The sequence below is a fragment of the Cyclopterus lumpus genome, chromosome 22 (genome assembly GCF_009769545.1).
Source record: "Cyclopterus lumpus isolate fCycLum1 chromosome 22, fCycLum1.pri, whole genome shotgun sequence".
Lineage (NCBI taxonomy): Eukaryota > Metazoa > Chordata > Actinopteri > Perciformes > Cyclopteridae > Cyclopterus > Cyclopterus lumpus.
The window spans coordinates 1,010,172-1,030,444 of NC_046987.1; the positions used below are offsets into that span (position 1 = coordinate 1,010,172).

Here is a 20,273-nt window from a genome sequence, read left to right on the forward strand (position 1 = left end):
GCTCCCTCCTCTTTTATTCACCTTTCTTCAGTAATTGAAAACACAACTTCCACTGACATTTTATCAAACCAATTTTTTATTGATGTGACTGCGGTGTCATTTTTCTAATTTCTTGGGTTTCATTCCATCAGCTGAGCATGTTGTCTTGTTCATCTCAGACTGCCATCAGATGTGCCAGGTTGTGACAGGGTGGCAAGTCTCTGACTAGTGGCACCTACCGACAACTAACTACATATAAGAAGAGGACAAGTGGAGATATTATTTGACTTTTATTTAAAAACGTTTTGAAAAATATTTTTTAATTATATTTAAAAGGATTGTTTTCATTATTCATTATTATTTTAGCCGATTATTGTGTGAAATCAGTGAAATCATACATAAATATAATTAATGATAAACAAAAAACGAGGTTGCTCGAAGGCCACAGACTCGCCACAGTCCTGATGCCTGCATGTCTTCCACAGACCTGAACCCGCATGTGGGGGGATGCCCTCGCAATCTGACAGATTTGCAGTGCTTTTGCAAAAAACAGGGGGCAAATATTGCCAAGTCAAGAAGTGCCATGTTAATAGACTCCTTTCCAAAAGTCAATCAAAAGGTGCTCCAACAAAGTATCAGTTTAAGGGTGTGAATATTTATGCAACCAGGTTATTGTAAGTTTTTTTTATTTTCCCCCCTAAAAGATTTCAGAATATTTTTCAATTGAGAAAGCTTGAAAAAGTTCGGACATGATTTATCTAAAAAATGTTTACATCACAAAAAGCTGGCATTTTAACAGGAGTGTGTATACTTTTTATATCCACTGTATGTGTCTATGTGCTGGAGAGGTGCTCTCTTTAGCCACATGCTAATCAATCAAAACATGGTTATGTCATACCTGAGCATTAGTGAGCATTAGTGAACAAAGTGGCGAGCAGAGGAGTTAGAAATACAGAATTTTTTTTTCTGAATTGTTCATGACCCGCATAATAACTTATATTACAGAGCTGGCACTCATGCTTATCTGAAAGTAAAACAATAAAACTGACATCTGACAAATATATCTGCCACTTCAATGTTCCAATGAACACCACTGTGTTAATATGCAGTGCAGGATGATGACGAATATCAAACAGCAAATGAAAAACCAATGATCATATACATGATCTATGAAATATGATTTTAATTGGTCTCTTTCCCCTGCAGTGTGAACATAACCTTGATAATCCATCAGTCTGCTAGCTCACAATGTTAACTGTAGTACAAACTGAAGGCCAATAGAGGTCTCATTCCTGATTTCTTGATGTGCAAATGATACATACAGCTAAATTGTAAAAATGTTCTCTACATGTTTCACAGATTCTGCTCCCATAAATGCTTGGTAAGATATTTAACAAATGCTCACTATTCATTCACTGAGTAGAACATCCATCTTTCATTGTTAGTTTCTCAAAACATCTTTGGCTGTTGACATGTCGTAAACAAGCATCTGTGAGCAGAATGTATGCATAGCTGAGGAATGGAGCAGTGCCACAGAAAGGGTACATCCATACATCGCCTTTTATTGCACAAGAAAATCTATTCTGCACCAGCATGTCCATATCAGTAGTCTTTCTGATGAACTTTCTTCTTACATTGCCTGCCTGAGTGCACGCATGTGTGTGTGTGTGTGTGTGTGTGTGTGTAAAGGGACGTCAGGACACCACTGAGGCTGTGCTGGGCTCCAGGCCCGGGTTGTCGGCACAGAGTGGCAGCCTGTTGCCTCTGGACTGGCTCAGGTTCCAGTGCTGCATTTTCCTGCAGTACTTCTCTGAATCCACTTTATCCATCCGAGCTGATTTTAGAACAGCAGAGGGGTGTAAGGTGTGGTACAGAGCTCGAAACAACAGCCTGCAGAGGAGAACACACAGGACAGTGTGAGTATGTGGCTTCACACGGATCAGAACATGATGAACTCAGGGCGGTGGCACAGTTAACACCCAACAGAGAAACAGCCTTCTTCCTCTCACTCGACTAACAAGTGGACCCTTTTCAGGCTCGTCTCCATGACAGGATGAAAGAACTTGACTAACAACAAATACAATGAAGTCTGATAGTTTGATCAAATCAGAGTTTGCGTTGAGTTCAGTTGTGATATTTCACTTAAAAAAAACTGGCACCAGATTAATCATAATTATAATATGTTGATGAACCACATGTCAACATGTTGTGCTTGTCATCCATTTGTTTATCCTGCCACAGATATATGATGACAAAAAGAGCAGAAACACATGGTCACATGATCTTTTTGTACGGAGTGCTGGCAATAGCCATTAGCTAGCTGTTTCTTGCAGATAAATGCTATTTGAAGGGAGAAAACCTCATTCAGTGAAGACATACATCCTTGTGATTGTGGGTTTGGAGATTTTCCAAAATCATTGATGTAGTTCAGCATCCTGAGGACGGGCTCCACTTCAAAGTTATTGATCATTTGAGATCCAATTATCAATGTGTAAGTCTTGTGTAGGCGGAGTCAATTAAAAACTGAATATGCTCTGCACATCTGCTTCTAGAAGAGGACTACATGTGTTTAACTGACTGAGAATAAAGGACATTCTATTAACAGCTGTCAACGACAATATTGGTAAGAATCAGTCATTAATCTGACAGTACACACCACTTTAAATTACATTACATTTCGCTGACGCTTTTATCCAAAGCGACTTACAATCATGTTACATTAATACACTGTAGAACAGCTACAGGGAACAATTCAGGGTTAAGTGTCTTGCTCAATGACACATCGACTAGGGCATTGATTGAACCGCCAACCCCCTGTTTGAAAGACGGACCTCCTAACCACTGACCCACAGTCCCCACAGGCACTAGAAGTTGTAGGTGGTGCATTTAAATCTGAACTTGAGATGTGTGTTGTTTATGTGTGAGGCAGGAGGGTGATATGAATGAATGGATTAACAATCCAAACAAAACCTCCTTTTATCATCTCAAAAACATCTCCAAACTCCGCTCCTCTTTAACCCTGCCAGATGCAGAGAAGCTTGTCCACGCCTTTATCTCCTCTAGACTGGACTACTGTAATTAACTCTTCACTGAGAGTCCGGAAATATGAGCACATAATACCCATTCTCCACTCACTCCACTGGCTCCCGGTCTCATTACGGATTGACTACAAAGTCCTACTACTCACCCATAAATGCATAAATGGAAATGCACCTCTGTACCTACAATAACTCCTCAAACCTCCACCCACATCCTCCACAAACAGCTCGGTCCTCCGGGTCCCCAACACCAAGCTCCGCCCCATGGGCGACCGGCCTTTTGCTTATGGAATAGTCTCCCTGAGCACGTGAGGGCAACACAGACCCTGGACTCTTTAAGACCGGCCTGAAAACCTTTTTATTCAGGAAGGCGTTTTTGACTTTGTGTTAAATCCCTGCCAGCTATTTTATTTTCTATTAGTTGGTTTTTAACTATCTACTGGCTCTGTAGCACCCGCTGATGAGAACCACTCACCTGCAGAATGAACATGGGACCAGCACACTGCACTTTGTCATACATATAATATAAGATTATATTGTGACATTCAGTCTTGAAGTGCAAACTTCAAACGAGGCGGCACTGAAATTGGGCCCATCTTGTGTGCATTTACAGCATTTACAGTATTTAAAGTGTTTAAAAGTGTGTGTGTGTGTGTGTGTGCGTGTGTACCTGGGTAACAGAGCTGTTACAGTAGTGAGAGCACATACAATGTAGAAAAGAGGCTGGGACATCTCCAGGGTTTCCACCCCCACAGGGTTGGTGGGGGGGCTGCAGGTCACACAGAACAAACTGAAGAGCAGCACAAAGCCGAAGTAGAACCCACCACTGAGCACCAACACCAGCACATGAATCCACGTCTGCAAAACACAGAGGTTTTGTTAATTTCACAACACAACTGGAGATGCAGTCCTGATGTCACTTCCTGTCTGGACTCCAATCACAAACAATGGGGATCAACTCTAGTTTGAATTCTATGAGAACCACTGCTACTGTATAGTATGAGTGTGTCTGACCAGAGTGTGACTCTCGATGACTTGGTGCAGCAGGATGATGAGAAGAGCTGAGGCGTTGATGGGAGAGCCGAAGGACAGCTCACTAACGCTGGATCCTGCGAAAGCCTGAGACACACATCACAACAGAGTTCCATTGGGGTGGGACCAGGACTGTATGAGCAGCATTTACAACTATGTGATAGGACATGTGAGGCAGTCAGGTAGAAAGTTAGTAAGATAAAACAAAAACAGTACACAACAGTAGTAAAGCACACATGCAGCTAGACGAGCAGGTCACCACTCATATTTACAGCAATGGAATAAATACAGCGATGTAGGAATGATGTGACAGAACTGAAGGGTTTGACAGTCTACTTACAAAGTAAGGCACGAAGAAGCAGATGAGGCTTTGGTAAAACGCATCCAGGACTGTGATCCAAAACATGTAGGGAACAGAGACCTGCAGAGACAAAGGTCCACTTAGTGCTTCTTAATACAGGTCCATGTTGAGGTCTGGGTCAGTGGTTAGCATGTCCGTCTTTCAAGCAGGGGGTTAGCATTGGCAGTTCAATCCCCGCCCTAGTCGATGTGTCCTTGAGCAAGACACTTAACCCTGCGTTGCTCGCCGTAGCTGTGTCTACGGTGTATAATGTAACATGTAAAGTGTCTTTAAATATCTTAAAAAGCGCTATGTAAACTAAATGTATTATTATTATTATGTTTCTTTTCTTGTTCACACATGAAAATAAAACAAAAGGTTATTGAATTCCTATTAGAATTATTGTGAAATGATTGATGCATTTTACTTTTTGCAACCATTCAAATTTATGACAGTGTATCTTTTTATCTTTTCTATTTTTGTGTTTAATCAGTAGACTATGACATAACCATGTTTTGATTGATTTTGTGCAAATATGCTATCCATGGCCCTTTTGACATGTTAGTTTTGCCTGAAGACCTGGTGGAGTCCCAGTATTTTAGTCTGTTATAGTACAATCTACTGCCACCTTTAGCAATGTAACAATCCTGCAAGAAACGCTACATCGTCATGAGGTCAAATAATACATTAGTTATCACTTAATTCATTGGATCATACAGTAATATCTGTCAACATATGAGCAGCAAACATTCAGTATCTTAACAAGTCCAGTTAGAGGAGGTCCTGAATGGAGGAACCTGTTTGAGGAAGTTTACCGATACTGATTTAAAGAGACCAACATTGTCATCTGACCTAAATTTAATGATATAATGTGGCTAACTGATTGATGATTATCCTAGTTATTACACATGCGGTAATTAAGTGTTCTTTAGTAAACTGGTTGTTTCTGAGAAGCCGATAACCTGGTGGGACCGGATGCCATTTGTATTGATATCATCCTGGGTCTTAGAGTAGAGCTTTTGCTCCTTGTGGTCCTATTTCAGTAGCTTCTGCATTTCTTAGCAATACTGGAATATTGTAGGAAATGTTTGACATGATAAAATAAATGAATAAACAATAAACACGAAACACGAACAATAGGCACTGTGATTGCAGGTTTGTGTGTGACGTCTTCTGTGCATGAAGTCACCTTGGAGGTCTGCACCGCCTGGTAGAGCTCAGGCAGCTCCATCAGAGTGTGTGCAGGAATGTCTCGTTCCAGGACGCCATAGATGAGTGGAGGAATGGAGGTGAAGATCAGGTTGAAGAGGATGAGCACCCAGGCATTGGTCATGACGCTCCCAGAGAAACCACAGAAGAACTGATACCAGAACAGCAGATTCACATACATCTGCACCACAGACAGACAGGAGTGAGGATTCTCTTAACATCTCCAATGTTTTGTTTCTTTTCATCTTCATTGTATTCTGTAGTGCTTGTGCCAACAAGGGGCTACCAAGTAGCTAACTCCGTTACAAAGCTTTGCTTGAAAGGAATCTGATTTTTATTTGTTTAAATCTAAAAAATAATGTAAACTATCAGTTGCTGATTGCAGTTAACATGGTATAGTTGAGGACACACATAAGTATGAATATACTGTTATTGAGTTATTATGGTTAATTAGCCTTGTCTTGTCTGTAGTAAGCATTTTTGAGCATTAGATCAAGTAGTTTTAGCTGTGTTTTTCTAATGTGGGAATCAAAGCCACAGACCTAACCAGAAACATAAATCATACACTCACAAACTAAGTAGTGTCAGTACAGAAATCTTACCACATTCTTGTAGATAAAATAGAAGATCATGTTTGCAAGACGAGAGTAACACCAGTGGCCATGGACAAGCAGCAATTTCCGGAGGTGTTTAAACCTGGAGATAGCAAAGTCACTGGACATCACAGCCTGGGGAACGGCACACAGGGACATGAGTATCACATACAAGTGTTTCTAGTCATTAAAAAAAGGAAAAGAAAGTGTTTCTAGTCGTTAAAAAGGAAAAGCCAGCTTGCTAAACTTGAAGCATGTCTTAAAGACATAAAAACATGGATGACCTGCAACTTCCTGATGTTAAACTCAGACAAAACTGAAGTTATTTTAGTCGGACCTGAACACCTCAGAGATCAATTATCTGGTGATGTAGATTCTGTAGATGGCATTGCCCTAGCATCCAACACCACTGTAAAGAATCTCAACGTTATCTTTGACCGAGACTTGTCCTTTAACTCCCACGTTAAGCAAATCTCAAGGACTGCATTTTTTCATCTACGTAACATTTCAAAAATCAGGCAAAAGATGCAGAAAAGCTGGTTCACGCGTGTGTTACTTCCAGACTAGATTACTGCAACTCCTTATTATCAGGCTGCTCTAATAAGTCTCTTAAATCCCTCCAGTTGACCCAGAATGCTGCAGCTCGTGTACTCACAAAAACTAAGAAAAGAGATCACATTACTCCTGTATTAGCTGCTCTGCACTGGCTCCCTGTAAAATCAAGAATCACATTTAAAATTAGTCTCTACAAAGCCTTGATTGGTATTATTAAGGAGCTTGTAGTACCATATTGCCCCACTAGAGAGCTGCGCTCACTAAATGCGGGGCTACTTGTGGTTCCTAGAGTCCTAAAAATTAGGATGGGAGCAAGAGCCTTCAGTTAACAAGCTCCTCTTTTATGGAACCAGCTTCCACTTTCAGTCCGGGAGGCAGACACAGTCACCTCATTTAAGAATAGACTTAAGACTTTCCTCTTTAATAGCCCTTATAGTTAGGGCTGAATCAGGTTTGCCCTGGTCCAGCCCCTAGATATGCTGCTATAGGCTTATAGGCTGCTGGGGGATGTTTTAGGATACACTGAGCACCTATCTCATATTCTCTCTCTCCTTATGGATGAATTTACATCTCTCCATTGCACCTTATTAACTCTGCTTCCTCCCCGGAGTCGTTGTGACTTCACGTCTCATAGGGTCCATTGGACCTGGAGGTGTCTGATGCCTGGTGAGCCGGCCTCCCGCGTTGGCCCTGCTGATCGCCCCGCCCCCCCTCCTCTCTACCTCCTTCTGTTTCATGGATTGTAAAGGCCCATTCATACATTGTCATATTCATGTAATATGTTTATGTAACACTGTAATGCTGTTCATTCTGTCCACATGACATGTATTGCATCTGTCCATCTGGGGAGAGGGATCCTCCTCTGTTGCTCTCCTGAAGGTTTCTTCCCTTTTTTCCCTGTGAAAGGTTATTTTTGGGGAGTTTTTCCTGATTCGATGTGAGGTCCTGGGACAGGGATGTCGTATGTGTACAGATTGTAAAGCCCTCTGTGGCAAATTTGTAATTTGTGATATTGGGCTATACAAAATAAACTGAATTTAATTGAAAATGTATACAGGCTGATGTGGTTTTAGTAGGTGTTTTCAGGATAGATGTACATTACCTGCATGCCCTCCTGACCAGATATCCCAACGCCCACATCAGCCACCTGGATCATGCTCACATCATTGGCTCCATCACCTGAATGAACAGAAACAACTCCCTATTTAAGTGTGTACAAAGCGTATCACATAATAGAAGGTTTTATCTTCATTGCCCACCCCCACAGCCAGTATTATATATTGTTCAACAATATAAATATATATATATATATATATATATATATATATATATATACACATATATATATATATATATACATACATATACAGGACTGTCTCAGAAAATTAGAATATTGTGATAAAGTTCTTTATTTTCTGTAATGCAATTAAAAAAAAAAAATGTCATGCATTCTGGATTCATTACAAATCAACTGAAATATTGCAAGCCTTTTATTCTTTTAATATTGCTGATTATGGCTTACAGCTTAAGAAAACTCAAATATCCTATCTCTAAATATTAGAATATTTCCTCAGACCAAGTAAAAAAAAAAGATTTATAACAGCAAAACAAAATCAAACATTTGAAAATGTCCATTAATGCACTCAGTACTTGGTTGGGAATCCTTTTGCACGGATTACTGCATCAATGCGGCGTGTCATGGAGGCAATCAGCCTGTGGCATTGCTGAGGTGTTATGGATGCCCAGGATGCTTCAATAGCGGCCTTTAGCTCATTTGCATTGTTGGGTCTGGTGTCTTTCAGCTTCCTCTTCACAATACCCCAATACATTCTCTATGGGGTTCAGGTCAGGGGAATTGGCAGGCCAATCGAGGACAGTAATGCCATGGTCAGTACACCAGTTACTGGTGGTTCTGGCACTGTGGGCAGGTGCCAGATCATGCTGGAAAATGAAATCCTCATCTCCATAGAGCTTTTCAGCAGACGGAAGCATGTAGTGCTCTAAAATCTCTTGGTACACAGCTGCATTTACTCTGGACTTGATGAAACACAGTGGACCAACACCAGCAGCTGACATGGCTCCCCAAACCATCACTGACTGTGGGAACTTCACACTGGATTTCAAGCAACTTGGATTTTGCTCCTCTCCAGCCTTTCTCCAGACTCTGGCGCCTTGACTTCCAAATGAAATACAACACTTGCTTTCGTCTGAAAAGAGGACTTTGGACCACTCTGCAACTGTCCGGTGCTTCTTTTCCATAGCCCAAGTCAGACGCTTCTTCCGTTGTCTTGAGTTCAGAAGTGGCTTGACCATGGGAATACGGCTATTGTAGCCCATTTCCCGGACACGTCTGTGAACAGTGGCTTTTGATACCTGGACTCCAGCTTCAGTCCACTGTCTTTGAAGCTCCCCCAAATTCTGGAAGCGACTCTTCTTCACAATGCTGTTAAGGCTGCGGTCATCTCTCTTGGTTGTGCAGCGTTTCCTGCCACATTTCCCCCTTCCAACAGACTTTTTGTGGATGTGCTTTGACACTGCACTCTGTGAACAGCTTGCTCTTTGAGAAATTTCTTTTTGTGTCTTACCCTCCTGATGGAGGGTGTCAATGATGGTCCTCTGGACAGCAGTCAGATCAGCAGTCTTCCCCATACTTGTGATTTTGTTTACTGAACCAAGCTGAGTGTTTTTCAAGGCTCAGGAAACCCGTGCAGGTGTTTCGAGTAAATTAGACAATTCAAGTGATTAGTTGAATACCCTACTAGTATACTTTTTCATGATATTCTAATATTTAGAGATAGGATATTTGAGTTTTCTTAAGCTGTAAGCCATAATCAGCAATATTAAAAGAATAAAAGGCTTGCAATATTTCAGTTGATTTGTAATGAATCCAGAATGCATGACATTTTTGTTTTTTTAATTGCATTACAGAAAATAAAGAACTTTATCACAATATTCTAATTTTCTGAGACAGTCCTGTGTATATATATATATATATATATATATATATATATATATATATATAAATATAAATAAATATGTATATATATATTCACTTAAAACTCAGCTGATTCGTAGATATGCCATCCTTGCAAATCACATCTTTAAATAGCAAGTAAAGGAGCTTCAGGACATAACAAGCCCAGTTCTCAGAGGAGCCACCCATGTCAACTATAGAGAGCATCATTCTAAGTTTGATGGGTTTTCAAAGCCGTCAGTAGTTTGTGTTCCACTGCAGTGCAAATCAAAGGACACTTTACTTTTAGATCTCTCCAAGCAGCGAGTCTTAAGTGTAGTCATTAGAGAAAATGAGTGGGAACATGCTTGTTTAAAAGGCCACCCCAGACTATCAACTCAACACTGGAACTGAAACAATATAAATGGCTATCAGAACCTTTGTAAACGTCATCCGTACCAGGCTCACATTCCTGACAACTGTACCAAACGCCATGACAATGTTACTCTGCTGCACTGGATGTGGGAATTCAGGACCTGCAAATTCTTTGAATGAATTCTTCCTTAAGGGACACATGTACACAGGCCAAGTCCTTACCCACAGCCAGGGTCATGACACCAAGCTGGTCCCGGATCAGCTGGACCACCTTGCTCTTCTGCAGCGGAGTGGACCTGCAGCAGATGACTGCCTTGCATCTCTGGCTCAGCTCCAGGAAGTCACTCCTCTGCTCCTCCTGCAGGGCCCAGTCCAGAGTCCGTCCGTCCAGAACCAGGATAAAGCCTTCCATTCTCCCCGAGGAGGATTCTTCAGGATCCCCTGCTGCAGTCTCACGGTCTCCACCACGCTGCACTTTCAGTTTGAGCTCCTCGAGCAAAGCTGCACATGCATCCTGATGTGTGAAAGAACTCCGTAATTACTGTTGTGTACATTTACTTTCCAGGGATAACTCTTGTTGTATATTTTGGAAAAGGATTTGGCAACGACTACTAAGGAGATTGTGACAAATTTAGCTTCTAGAGCATGAGACCCCCTGACTTCTTTTCTAGCTTCACATTTTGTACAACCGGAGTGTACACCGTTAGACAAAAGTTTCTACACCAGTTGTCTAACTGACAGTGATGGAGCTAAATTTAAAGAAGTGATTCCTTCTGCATTTGATTCAATACCACGTCTCAATGTGACAGAGGACTCCTGTGCTAACTTTAGTCCGTCCCAGATTGATCATCTTGTCGATAGTGCTACAGGCTCACTGAGAATTACACTAGACTTGATAGCTGGTGGGGCAAAGGAGGTTTGCTCACTGGTATAACCCTCAGACCCGCAAACTAAAGCAAACTTCACGAAAGCTTGAACGCATATGGTGTTCCACCAATCTGGAAGAATCACGCTTAGTTTGGCGAGACAGCCTTAAAACATATAAAAAGGCTCTCCGTAATGCCAGCGCAGCCTATTACTCATCAGTAATAGAGAAAAATAAGAACAACCCCAGGGTTCTCTTTAGCACTGTTGCCAGGTTGACAGAGAGTCACAGCTCTGTGGAGCCGTGTATTCCTATAGACCTCAGTAGTAATGACTTCATGAACTTCTTCAATGAAAAGATTTTAACTATTAGAGGCAAGATTGATGCTCTCTTGCCCTTAACTACTACCGATCTGTCATCAAGAGGAGTGGCCTTGGAAACGGCTGTATGCCCTGGTGTATATTTGGATGTGTTTTCTCCCATTAACCTAGACCAATTGTCTTCAACAATGTTTGTTACTTCCAGACTAGATTAACTCCCACATTAAGCAAATTTCAAGGACTGCATTTTTTCATCTACGTAACATTTAAAAAATCAGGCAAAAGATGCAGAAAAGCTGGTTCACGCGTGTGTTACTTCCAGACTAGATTACTGCAACTCCTTATAATCAGGCTGCTCTAATAAGTCTCTTAAGTCTCTCCAGTTGATTCAGAATGCTGCAGCTCGTGTACTCACAACAACTAAGAAAATTAGCTGCTCTGCACTGGCTCCCTGTAAAATCAAGAATCACATTTAAAATTCTTCTCCTCACCTACAAAGCCTTGATTGGTGATGCACCATCATATCTTAAGGAGCTTGTTGTACCATATTTCCCCACATTTTAGGATACATTGAGCTCCTCTCTCCTCTCTTCTCTCTCTCCTTTACGTCTCTCCATTTCACCTTAGTAACTCTACTTCTTCCCCGGGGTCTTTGTACCCTCTCGCCTCATAGGGTCCATTGGACCTGGCTGTCTGAAGCTGGTCCTGGCTCCTGCCTCCTGGATCATGGTCCATGCCTACTAATTATTCATGAACATATTCATTGAATGTGTTGTGACGCTGTAACGCTGTTCATTTTGATATATAATACAAAAGACCACAAAAAGTTAAATAGCAATGTAAAAAAAAATACTAATCACTGGTGCCATAGGTTTGAGAATTCTCAGCTGCTCTGCAGATGTCCATTTTGTCCAGAGCAATTGCCTTAACCTTACCATAAAACATTACATTTAAAATGAAATGGAATGTTTGCAGTGCTCATACAATGCAGGGAAATGAAATGAAATGAAAATGAAATTTTGGCAGTAGTAATGTAGTCATATTGTTCCAGGCAGAACAGCCTGCACACACACACTGACCTCAGCCCCAGATGGTCTGAGCTTAGAAACACACCTGCTGTAAACTGATCATGTCAAAAGGCGTCTAGTCGAGTGTTTAGTACTTGTAGAATGAGGACAGGAGATGACAATAAATGCACACTAGCCGCAGATCTGGATCAACAAGCTGAGTGGAAGAGAGGTAAAAAGGTAATGCAAGACCAAACGGCCGGACATAAACATGTCAACCTTTCAGAATATTCCCATATAACAGGGCCACAATCCCTCAGCCGCTGACCTTGCTTCCACAGTTGGCTGTCAGCAGTTGGTCGTTGGGACAAAGGAGTTTGCAGGCATAGGCGATGTTGATGGCTGTCTCTTTTTTGTCTCCAGTGAGGATCCAGACTTTGATCCCAGCCCTCTGAAGAGCTTCGATGGTGTCTGGGACCTCCTCCTGCAGTCTGTCCACGATCCCCGTGGTGCCTGTAACCACACAAAGATAGAGACAAAGTTCCTTAAGTACTGCTGCTCCAAGCTCTGATAGGGAAGTGGTCATGTGTCGGATGCACCTACCCAGCAGGGTGAGGTTGTTCTCCAGTCTCTGAGCTGCCTCCAGCAGCAGCTCCTCTCTGTTCTCTATGCTGCTCTCTGCCAGCAGCTGTCCCTTTAACCACACCTCATACTCCTCTTCTTCCAGGACCTGCTCCAGACACACACACACACACAAACAAACAATTATACAAATACGCCCCCCTAAACTGTAAAAACAGTTATAATTTCCGCCATCCACCACAGAAGAAATAACCACTAGTTCTGCTTTATACTTGTTGTGGACATCCCATAAACGTCGGAACATCTAACGCCCTGGTGTCTGGGTTCATAACATCACCCGTAGGCTCACACAGCTCGGGGAGTTTCACCGACTCCGTCTCGATAACTTCCGCTTCCAGCGCTACCAGAGCAGCAGCAGCCAGGCGGGCGGAGCATCTCAATGCTGATTGGCTTTCGCAACTTGGCGAGTTGCGGAAGTTTCTCCAAAGTTGAAATATATATCGCAACTCCGGCGAAATTCGCAACCATTCGCATCTGTGCATTGACTATGCATGGGATCTACTCGCGCGAAACATTCGCAACGAGTAGAACGCCCCATAACACCCCGCTGCTGGAGGCCCAGTCCGTATTGCACAGCCTGCTGGATGCCAGGGAGGCACAGACAGAACCAGAACCACTGTCAGAACCTGCTGCAGTAAAATGCGGCTTTCTAAATAGAATCTGGTTGCCGGAAACATTATTGCTTTTGTCCACAAGGACCGCTAACATAAACATAAAATGAAAGTTCCTCATTATAACTTTGAGATAATAAAAATAACCTTAACCTTCAACTTGATTCATGACTTGATTACGTTACTAGAACATTAATCTAAAGCAAATTACATAATCTATTGAAATGTAAACATTTCATACAGAGTTACAAGACTCCTCAAGTGAAAGGCTGTCTGCCTAACATAGGCCATAAACACAAATAAATTAACACAAACTCTCGCTAACACAAATAAACTCTTTCTACACAAGACAGATCTTTTCTAGCCATGACTAGCCAAAGTCCTCCAGATAGCCTGCTTAACAGATGCACAGTCGGTATCCATGAAACCATCGGCACAATCCATGGACACTTCTGCCTGGACAAACCGTTCCAACAGTGGAAATGGTCCAGAGATTAAGAGGTGTTTAAGTGTTTTGGTTTTTGAACTGAGTTTTTTGTCTTTCTGTGCAGTCTCCGTTTGAGCTATTGTTGGACATTTTTCTGAAGTGAGTTAAAGTGTGACTGAGTATTTAGTTTGTGTGTTTAATGTTTGTGAACCTGGCACAATACGGAACATATCTCTAAGAAACAGCTACAATATCTTTGTATTTTTATTGTGACACAGTAAATTCATCCATGAAAACAGATGATGTAGACATTTTAAATCTTCATACTATTCATATTATCTAGTCAGACATTTTCCAACTGGAGAAATCTTTGTATTAGTTGTGTAGTCTGGGACAATTGAACGATGTTTGGAGTTTGCAATAGGCTTAAGATAAGTCTATAACCATATCCACACAATACATATGCATAGGTACAGACAACAACACTGTGCAACAAGCCTCAATCAACTAATTATGCATTAGTCACAAATTATAAAGTCGGGCGTCAGCACAGAGCTGCACACACCCTGATGCACTTTAGAAATGCTATTGACTGACCATTGTTTTGGTTTTAGAGGCTCAACCCCCTCCCTCAGCTTTGCACTTAAAAGACAGACTTGGAGTTAAATAATGTGTCGTGAAAAAGTGTAGGAAAATGTGCTTTTTGGAAAATCTGGTCATTGGTAAATGGACTTGTATTAGCATAGTTCCATTAATTTCTTTTGACCACGCAAAGTCCTTCAATCAGAGGATCGGTGTTTGATCCTTGGCTCCCCTAGCCCATGTCCATGTGTCCTTGGGCAGGTGGCATAGCTCCTCCCATCAGTGTATGAATGGGTGAGTGATGACAAGTAGTGTGAAAGAGCTTTGAGTGGTCGGAAGACTAGAAAAGCACTTTACAAGTATAGGTCCATTTAACATTTAGTGACACCCATGCATTCTAATTCTAACTCACATCACATCCATTCCTACACTGATGGCATAGCCCTCAGGAGTGAAGCGCTGATTAGAAGACGACCATGTCTGAGCCACAGAGCTCCATAACACCGTTCAAAGCTATTCACCGACCTGAAGCGTTACCTTTTTAGCGATGCAGAGTGTGCGGAGGCCTTCTCTGGCATAGCTGTCTAAATGGTTTTGGGTTTGTTCTCTGATATGGCTGTAGATCTCCTGAGCCTGCTTTGAACCTGAACAAAACAGAATGACAGTGATACAGACAAACAATGCTATTAATATTATTATGTTTCAAACTGAGTCATATTCCTTCTGTTAATTACCTTTAGGTGTCTCAGTCAGGTCCATGATGACCGAGTCCGCTCCCTTAGTATAAACCACCACCTGCCCTGTGAGCGGGTGGCGGACCACCACTGACATCTTTTTCCTGTTGGAGTCAAAGGGAAGGATGTGGAGTAGCTGGACAGCCAGTGATCCGATTCCTGGAAAATCCACCAGCAGGCTCTCTGCAGAACGTCCCCTCAGGGTGCAGCAGTACGCATGGGCTGCATGAACCAGAGCCGCCTCGTCTGGACTCTCCGCCTCATACAGCAGGTCATCATCAGTGTCACTCTCACAATCCACTTCTCTGGTCAGGTCCTCGACATCCTGCCTGGCCTCCTCAGGGTTTGTCCTTGCACCCATGATATCATATTCTGTCTGTCTGTCCTCCGTCTGTCCAGCATCTCCTCCTTCCACTCTGGAGGACAAGTCCACTTCACTCCTCAGGTTGGAGGTTCCCTGGTTGCATTCTTGGCCTGGTTCTGACCCGTCTGTGGTGCCGTTAGTGGGTGTGTAGAAGGTGAAGGAGCCGGTCTTACCCCGGGAAAACAGCCTGCTGGTGAAGCTGTGAGGGCTGCCCTTGGTCTGAAGTGTGGACAGGCTGGAGAGCGCTGAGAAAGGAGAGAAGCTGAGGCGCTGGAAAATTAACTTGATTTCCTCCAGGGACTTGAGAGGCGTTTGTGTCTCAGGCACCTGCAGTGCAGAGAAATGCAAAGAGAACACAGGATCAGCTTCTGCAAGGAAACTCCTGAGCTGAACTGCTTTTTAGTTTAAATACTTTTTAAATAGACCCTGACTAGGGCCAGTTTTTGTATTTGTACCGAACCATCACAGAAGGTCGCAGTTCGGTACACGCAGCCATACACAGTACACACAACTTGTAGTTTGGCAATGAAACGTTTAGCAACATTTATTAGCTGAGGCTCGCACAACAAGCTGTTTATTTATATATACACACACATGTATATATATATATATATTTATATGTGTGTGTGTGTATGTATATGTATGTATGTATGTATGTATGTATGTATGTATGTATGTATGTATAAATGTGTGTATATACATACACACACAAATATATATATGTACATACATACATACACATACATATATATTTTAAGTCGTTGACGTGACATCCTTCACATATTGGTCTATTCACCGCATGTCGAGGCTGGTTGGGTGAGGACACCACCACGCTGTTACAGATGGCCAGAGCAAGGAAGAAGTCAGTGATGCAGGTGAGCTCCAAGCTGGATGGAGTTCCAGAGGAGCCGTCACTCAGAGCCAGCACGGGAGAGCAAAACCAATTTAACTTCCTCACCAGCTCAGGGTCTGGTACCACCTCCTTCGTCTGAACAGACAGAGAAGCAACAGGCGCTTATTCATCATGAAGGAGAGCAGAGTTCACACACACGTTATTAAGAAGGGCCACGTTGAAAACCAAAAGCCATCCATTACACTGTGTTAATGGACTCAGAGGCTCCTTCTACTGAACCACTCGGAAGGTCTTTCGTTCCAGCAGCACTTTTTAAGGAACACCTTTAAATTTGTTTTTTAGATTGAGTTTTTAGATTGAGCATCTTTCTGATGTCAATCAGGTTTCATATGGCATTTTCTGGTGTTATTTATTCTTTGTAATGCACTGTTGTCTGTATGAGATTTTGGTCGCAAGTGAGTTTCCACACTGGGGATTAATAAAGTTTTCTAATCTGATCTAATCATGTTAATGCATTTAGATTAGGGTTATGGGAGAAATCTCATTTCTGATCTGCTGCATGTATCCTACATTAACAGGTTACCATAGTGCATGTAGACAAATTGTTGAATTGCGATATCTGATTGCTTCTGGCAAACTGCTTTCCTGTGTGCATGTGGGTGTAGGAAACAGCTGGGTGAAGTAACTAAGTCAGCATCAACTTTACAGGGAGACAAAACAGTCTCACCACAGAGCGGTGAACAACATGTTTACAGCAAGGCTTTCAGTTACCAAGATCATTGTTCATCATTCGTGAATGAGTGTGCACCTCTGTGTCTCTCCACGGATAATCTCCCATCATGCTGCAGATGGTGGCCAGTTATGGCTGCATGCTCAATATACCGAAAATAGGGAACTCATTGCATACTGAATAGCAATCCCAATATTGGTCAACATTCAAACAAATGTAAATGTTTTCATCTGATTATTTTCTTAATCTACTCCAGTGATTTAGTACTACACTTCCATAAAGGTTGGCCACATGCAAACATCTCTGCAGCAGGCTAATATATCCTGACTGTCTCTAGCATGGGTCAAGTTTAAAAAACACTCTTACTCCTATATGTCTCCTAAAATGCAACCAATAGCATATTTTAATACTAACCATTACTAGTCCACTGATAAATAAAGAAATTGGTGGAGTGTCTATTTAAGGGCTAACTATTTAAATCTGAATTGAAGGAACCAGTGTGGAACCTTTACTGATATTTAGTGGTGTGTTGCAGGTTGCAACCAACTAAATACCCTCAGCTCCCTTTCAAAGCGTGTAGGAGAACGACAGCGGCCTTCAGGTAGAGTGAGGTTTCTTTAGGATTGTATAGGAGCTACACTTATCCTGTCTCACAGGAAGCAGCATGTGAAGCTGGTGAAACATGTCTCAGCCTCTCGGTCCATCAGCACCGGTCCCCCCCAAGTCTGCGTTCTCTGCTCTTCTCTGTACACCAACAGCTGCACCTCCAGTCACCAGTCCGTTAAGTACCTGACGTTTGCGGATGACACCTCCCTCACTGGACTCATCTCTGGTAGCATGAGTCCGCCTACAGGTGGGAGACTGACTCTCTAAAACCTAAAAATCAGGTTAGAAATCTAGGGGACATCTCCAGACACCCTTGCACATCTTTTCTTTTCTTAAAATACACTTATATGTTATAATATATACTTGTTCTAAAAGTACTGTTATCTGTTTATTGTTTTTATTATATTTTTAGTCTGTTTATTGTTATGCACCTTCACCTAGTCAAATTCCTTGTTCAACTTACTTGGCAAAAAAACGATTGTGATTGTGATACACAAGGTGGGACCTTGTGGTGTTTGACAACAGGGAGTCTGCTGCTCTTAAAGCCAACCTGCTCCGGAAAAGGTTCTAGATAAGAGATCAATCAATCAGAGCTTGGGACGTGGATCGTTAGATAATATTAGACAAATACAAAGAAGTTAAATTCTTAAACCAGACTAATAGCCACACAGTAAACGGCAGCTGGAAATGTCCCGTCCTCTCAAGGCGGGGCTTTGTCGATGACAGGAATATTTGTCTAAAAATGGTTCAGTGTATTATTTCCTCTGGTGGAGATGTGGGCATGCTGGTCGAATTTAGGCAAAAAAGATCTGAGGTTTGTTCGATTAAAATCCCCAAGAAAATAACCATCCGCTTGTTTTGTCTGCTGATGACACATTCCTGTAGTGCATTTTTAGATTTTGCATCGGGAGAAATGTAAACAGCAGCAACAAAAACACTGGTGAATTCTGAGCAGAGACATAATAATAATAATAATAAGTAAATAAATAAATAAGTTAATACATTTGACTACAGCGTGGAAATCAGCTGCACGAGTTGCAACAGATTCACAATTGTGGATGTCAACCAAATAATGTGTCCATTATGTGTGAGTGTGTGTGAGTGTGTGTTTGTCTGACCACGCGGCTGCAGAAGGCGCTGGTCCTGGGCTGGAAGTGATGGGACGGTTGGTCCTCCTCCTCCTCCTCCTCCTCCTCAGCAGTATGTGTGTGCAGAGACACAGCGCTGTGTTTGCAGCTGAGCGAGCGACAGCTCAGAGATTTACCACTGCAGCCCGACTTCAGAGTCACAGAGCGACCAGTCGCCTCCATCTTCTCCGTCTCATACACCTCCAGCCTCCGAGCTGACGCACAGCAACACAAACAGAGACCATTTACATCACTCACAGGGCAAAACTATGGACCTTTAGAATACTCGTATTGGAACATTCGATTAGATCCAATCGTATTGTCCGAACACACTGCAACTACCAGAACAACACAATTTGATGTTGGTTTACTTGATCATTGTCTCAAAAGAAGAAGAACAAGATAATTGAGTAATGAAATTGACATGAGAGTTTAATGGTGTGGAAAAGCAGACCATGAGTGCTTGTTTCTGCTATAAAGACCAATCACTAGTGGAATCCTTTGTAAATGTCAGAAACAAAGCTCTCCACATCTTCTGTGGCCATAAATGTAAACATTAAGATGTTTACATTTAGCAGTTATATATATATATATATATATATATATATATATATATATATATATATATATATATATATATATATATATATATATATATATATATATATATATATGAGATTGTTCTTTACTTCTGAATTTATATTATTTTATCATAAATAACCAGACTCCATTTGGGAGTGAGGAGAGCAAGCACAGGAATCTCTCTAGAGATGTTTGTAACCATAGTATGCATGGCAGGCCCAGTTGTAACATACCAAATTAGGCACAGAAAGCCATCCGTATCTGCGCTCCATCCCACTTTTGTGTTGTGTAAGTTTGGCATCCATGTGTAAGCCTCTCAGTACTCCATTCACCACTTTAAGGCTGTAGTTCCCAGGAGGCGGAGCCTCTACTACCAGAGTGTGTCTTTGGAATGCGATTTGTTTCGTCACCTGCCGTTCCAGCTGAACCATGTATGCTCTGATGAAGATCCTGTAGAACGAACGCTCAAATAAAGTGGAGTCTGCATAGCTCTAAGTGTGCGGATATCAGTTTGACTACTCCATACCTACCACTGGAGACACCCGTCTGTTCCTGTCATAATGTTTTATTCAATTTGATCATTTTGAGTTAAATATGAGATATAGATATATATATTACGGTGCTAAAGATTATTCCAGGAAATTCCAGATTCCAGACGGTGTTTGTACTAAGAAGATGTGAGATGATGGGATAACCAGATGCAGATACAACATAAATTAATCTAACACACGCCTTTAAAATAATATTCA

At 41.9% G+C, this 20,273-nt stretch overlaps 1 protein-coding gene across 1 annotated transcript in view; it reads right to left on the reverse strand.

Moving 5' to 3' along the window:
- Positions 1 to 1,140: 1,140 nt before the first annotated feature.
- The window catches only part of atp10d (ATPase phospholipid transporting 10D), a 46,825-nt gene continuing 27,692 nt past the window's right edge, over positions 1,141 to 20,273 (reverse strand). Inside the window, exons 10-23 of the mRNA XM_034563359.1 lie at positions 18,934 to 19,157; positions 16,423 to 16,614; positions 15,263 to 15,953; positions 15,066 to 15,172; positions 12,870 to 12,996; positions 12,595 to 12,779; positions 10,297 to 10,588; positions 7,849 to 7,925; positions 6,201 to 6,326; positions 5,579 to 5,779; positions 4,390 to 4,470; positions 4,032 to 4,136; positions 3,688 to 3,875; positions 1,141 to 1,869 (exon numbers count right to left, since the gene is read on the reverse strand). Of these exons, the coding sequence (XP_034419250.1) occupies positions 1,674 to 1,869; positions 3,688 to 3,875; positions 4,032 to 4,136; positions 4,390 to 4,470; positions 5,579 to 5,779; positions 6,201 to 6,326; positions 7,849 to 7,925; positions 10,297 to 10,588; positions 12,595 to 12,779; positions 12,870 to 12,996; positions 15,066 to 15,172; positions 15,263 to 15,953; positions 16,423 to 16,614; positions 18,934 to 19,157 (2,792 nt within the window). The 3' untranslated portion in view covers positions 1,141 to 1,673. The remainder of the gene's footprint in view (positions 1,870 to 3,687; positions 3,876 to 4,031; positions 4,137 to 4,389; positions 4,471 to 5,578; positions 5,780 to 6,200; positions 6,327 to 7,848; positions 7,926 to 10,296; positions 10,589 to 12,594; positions 12,780 to 12,869; positions 12,997 to 15,065; positions 15,173 to 15,262; positions 15,954 to 16,422; positions 16,615 to 18,933; positions 19,158 to 20,273) is intronic.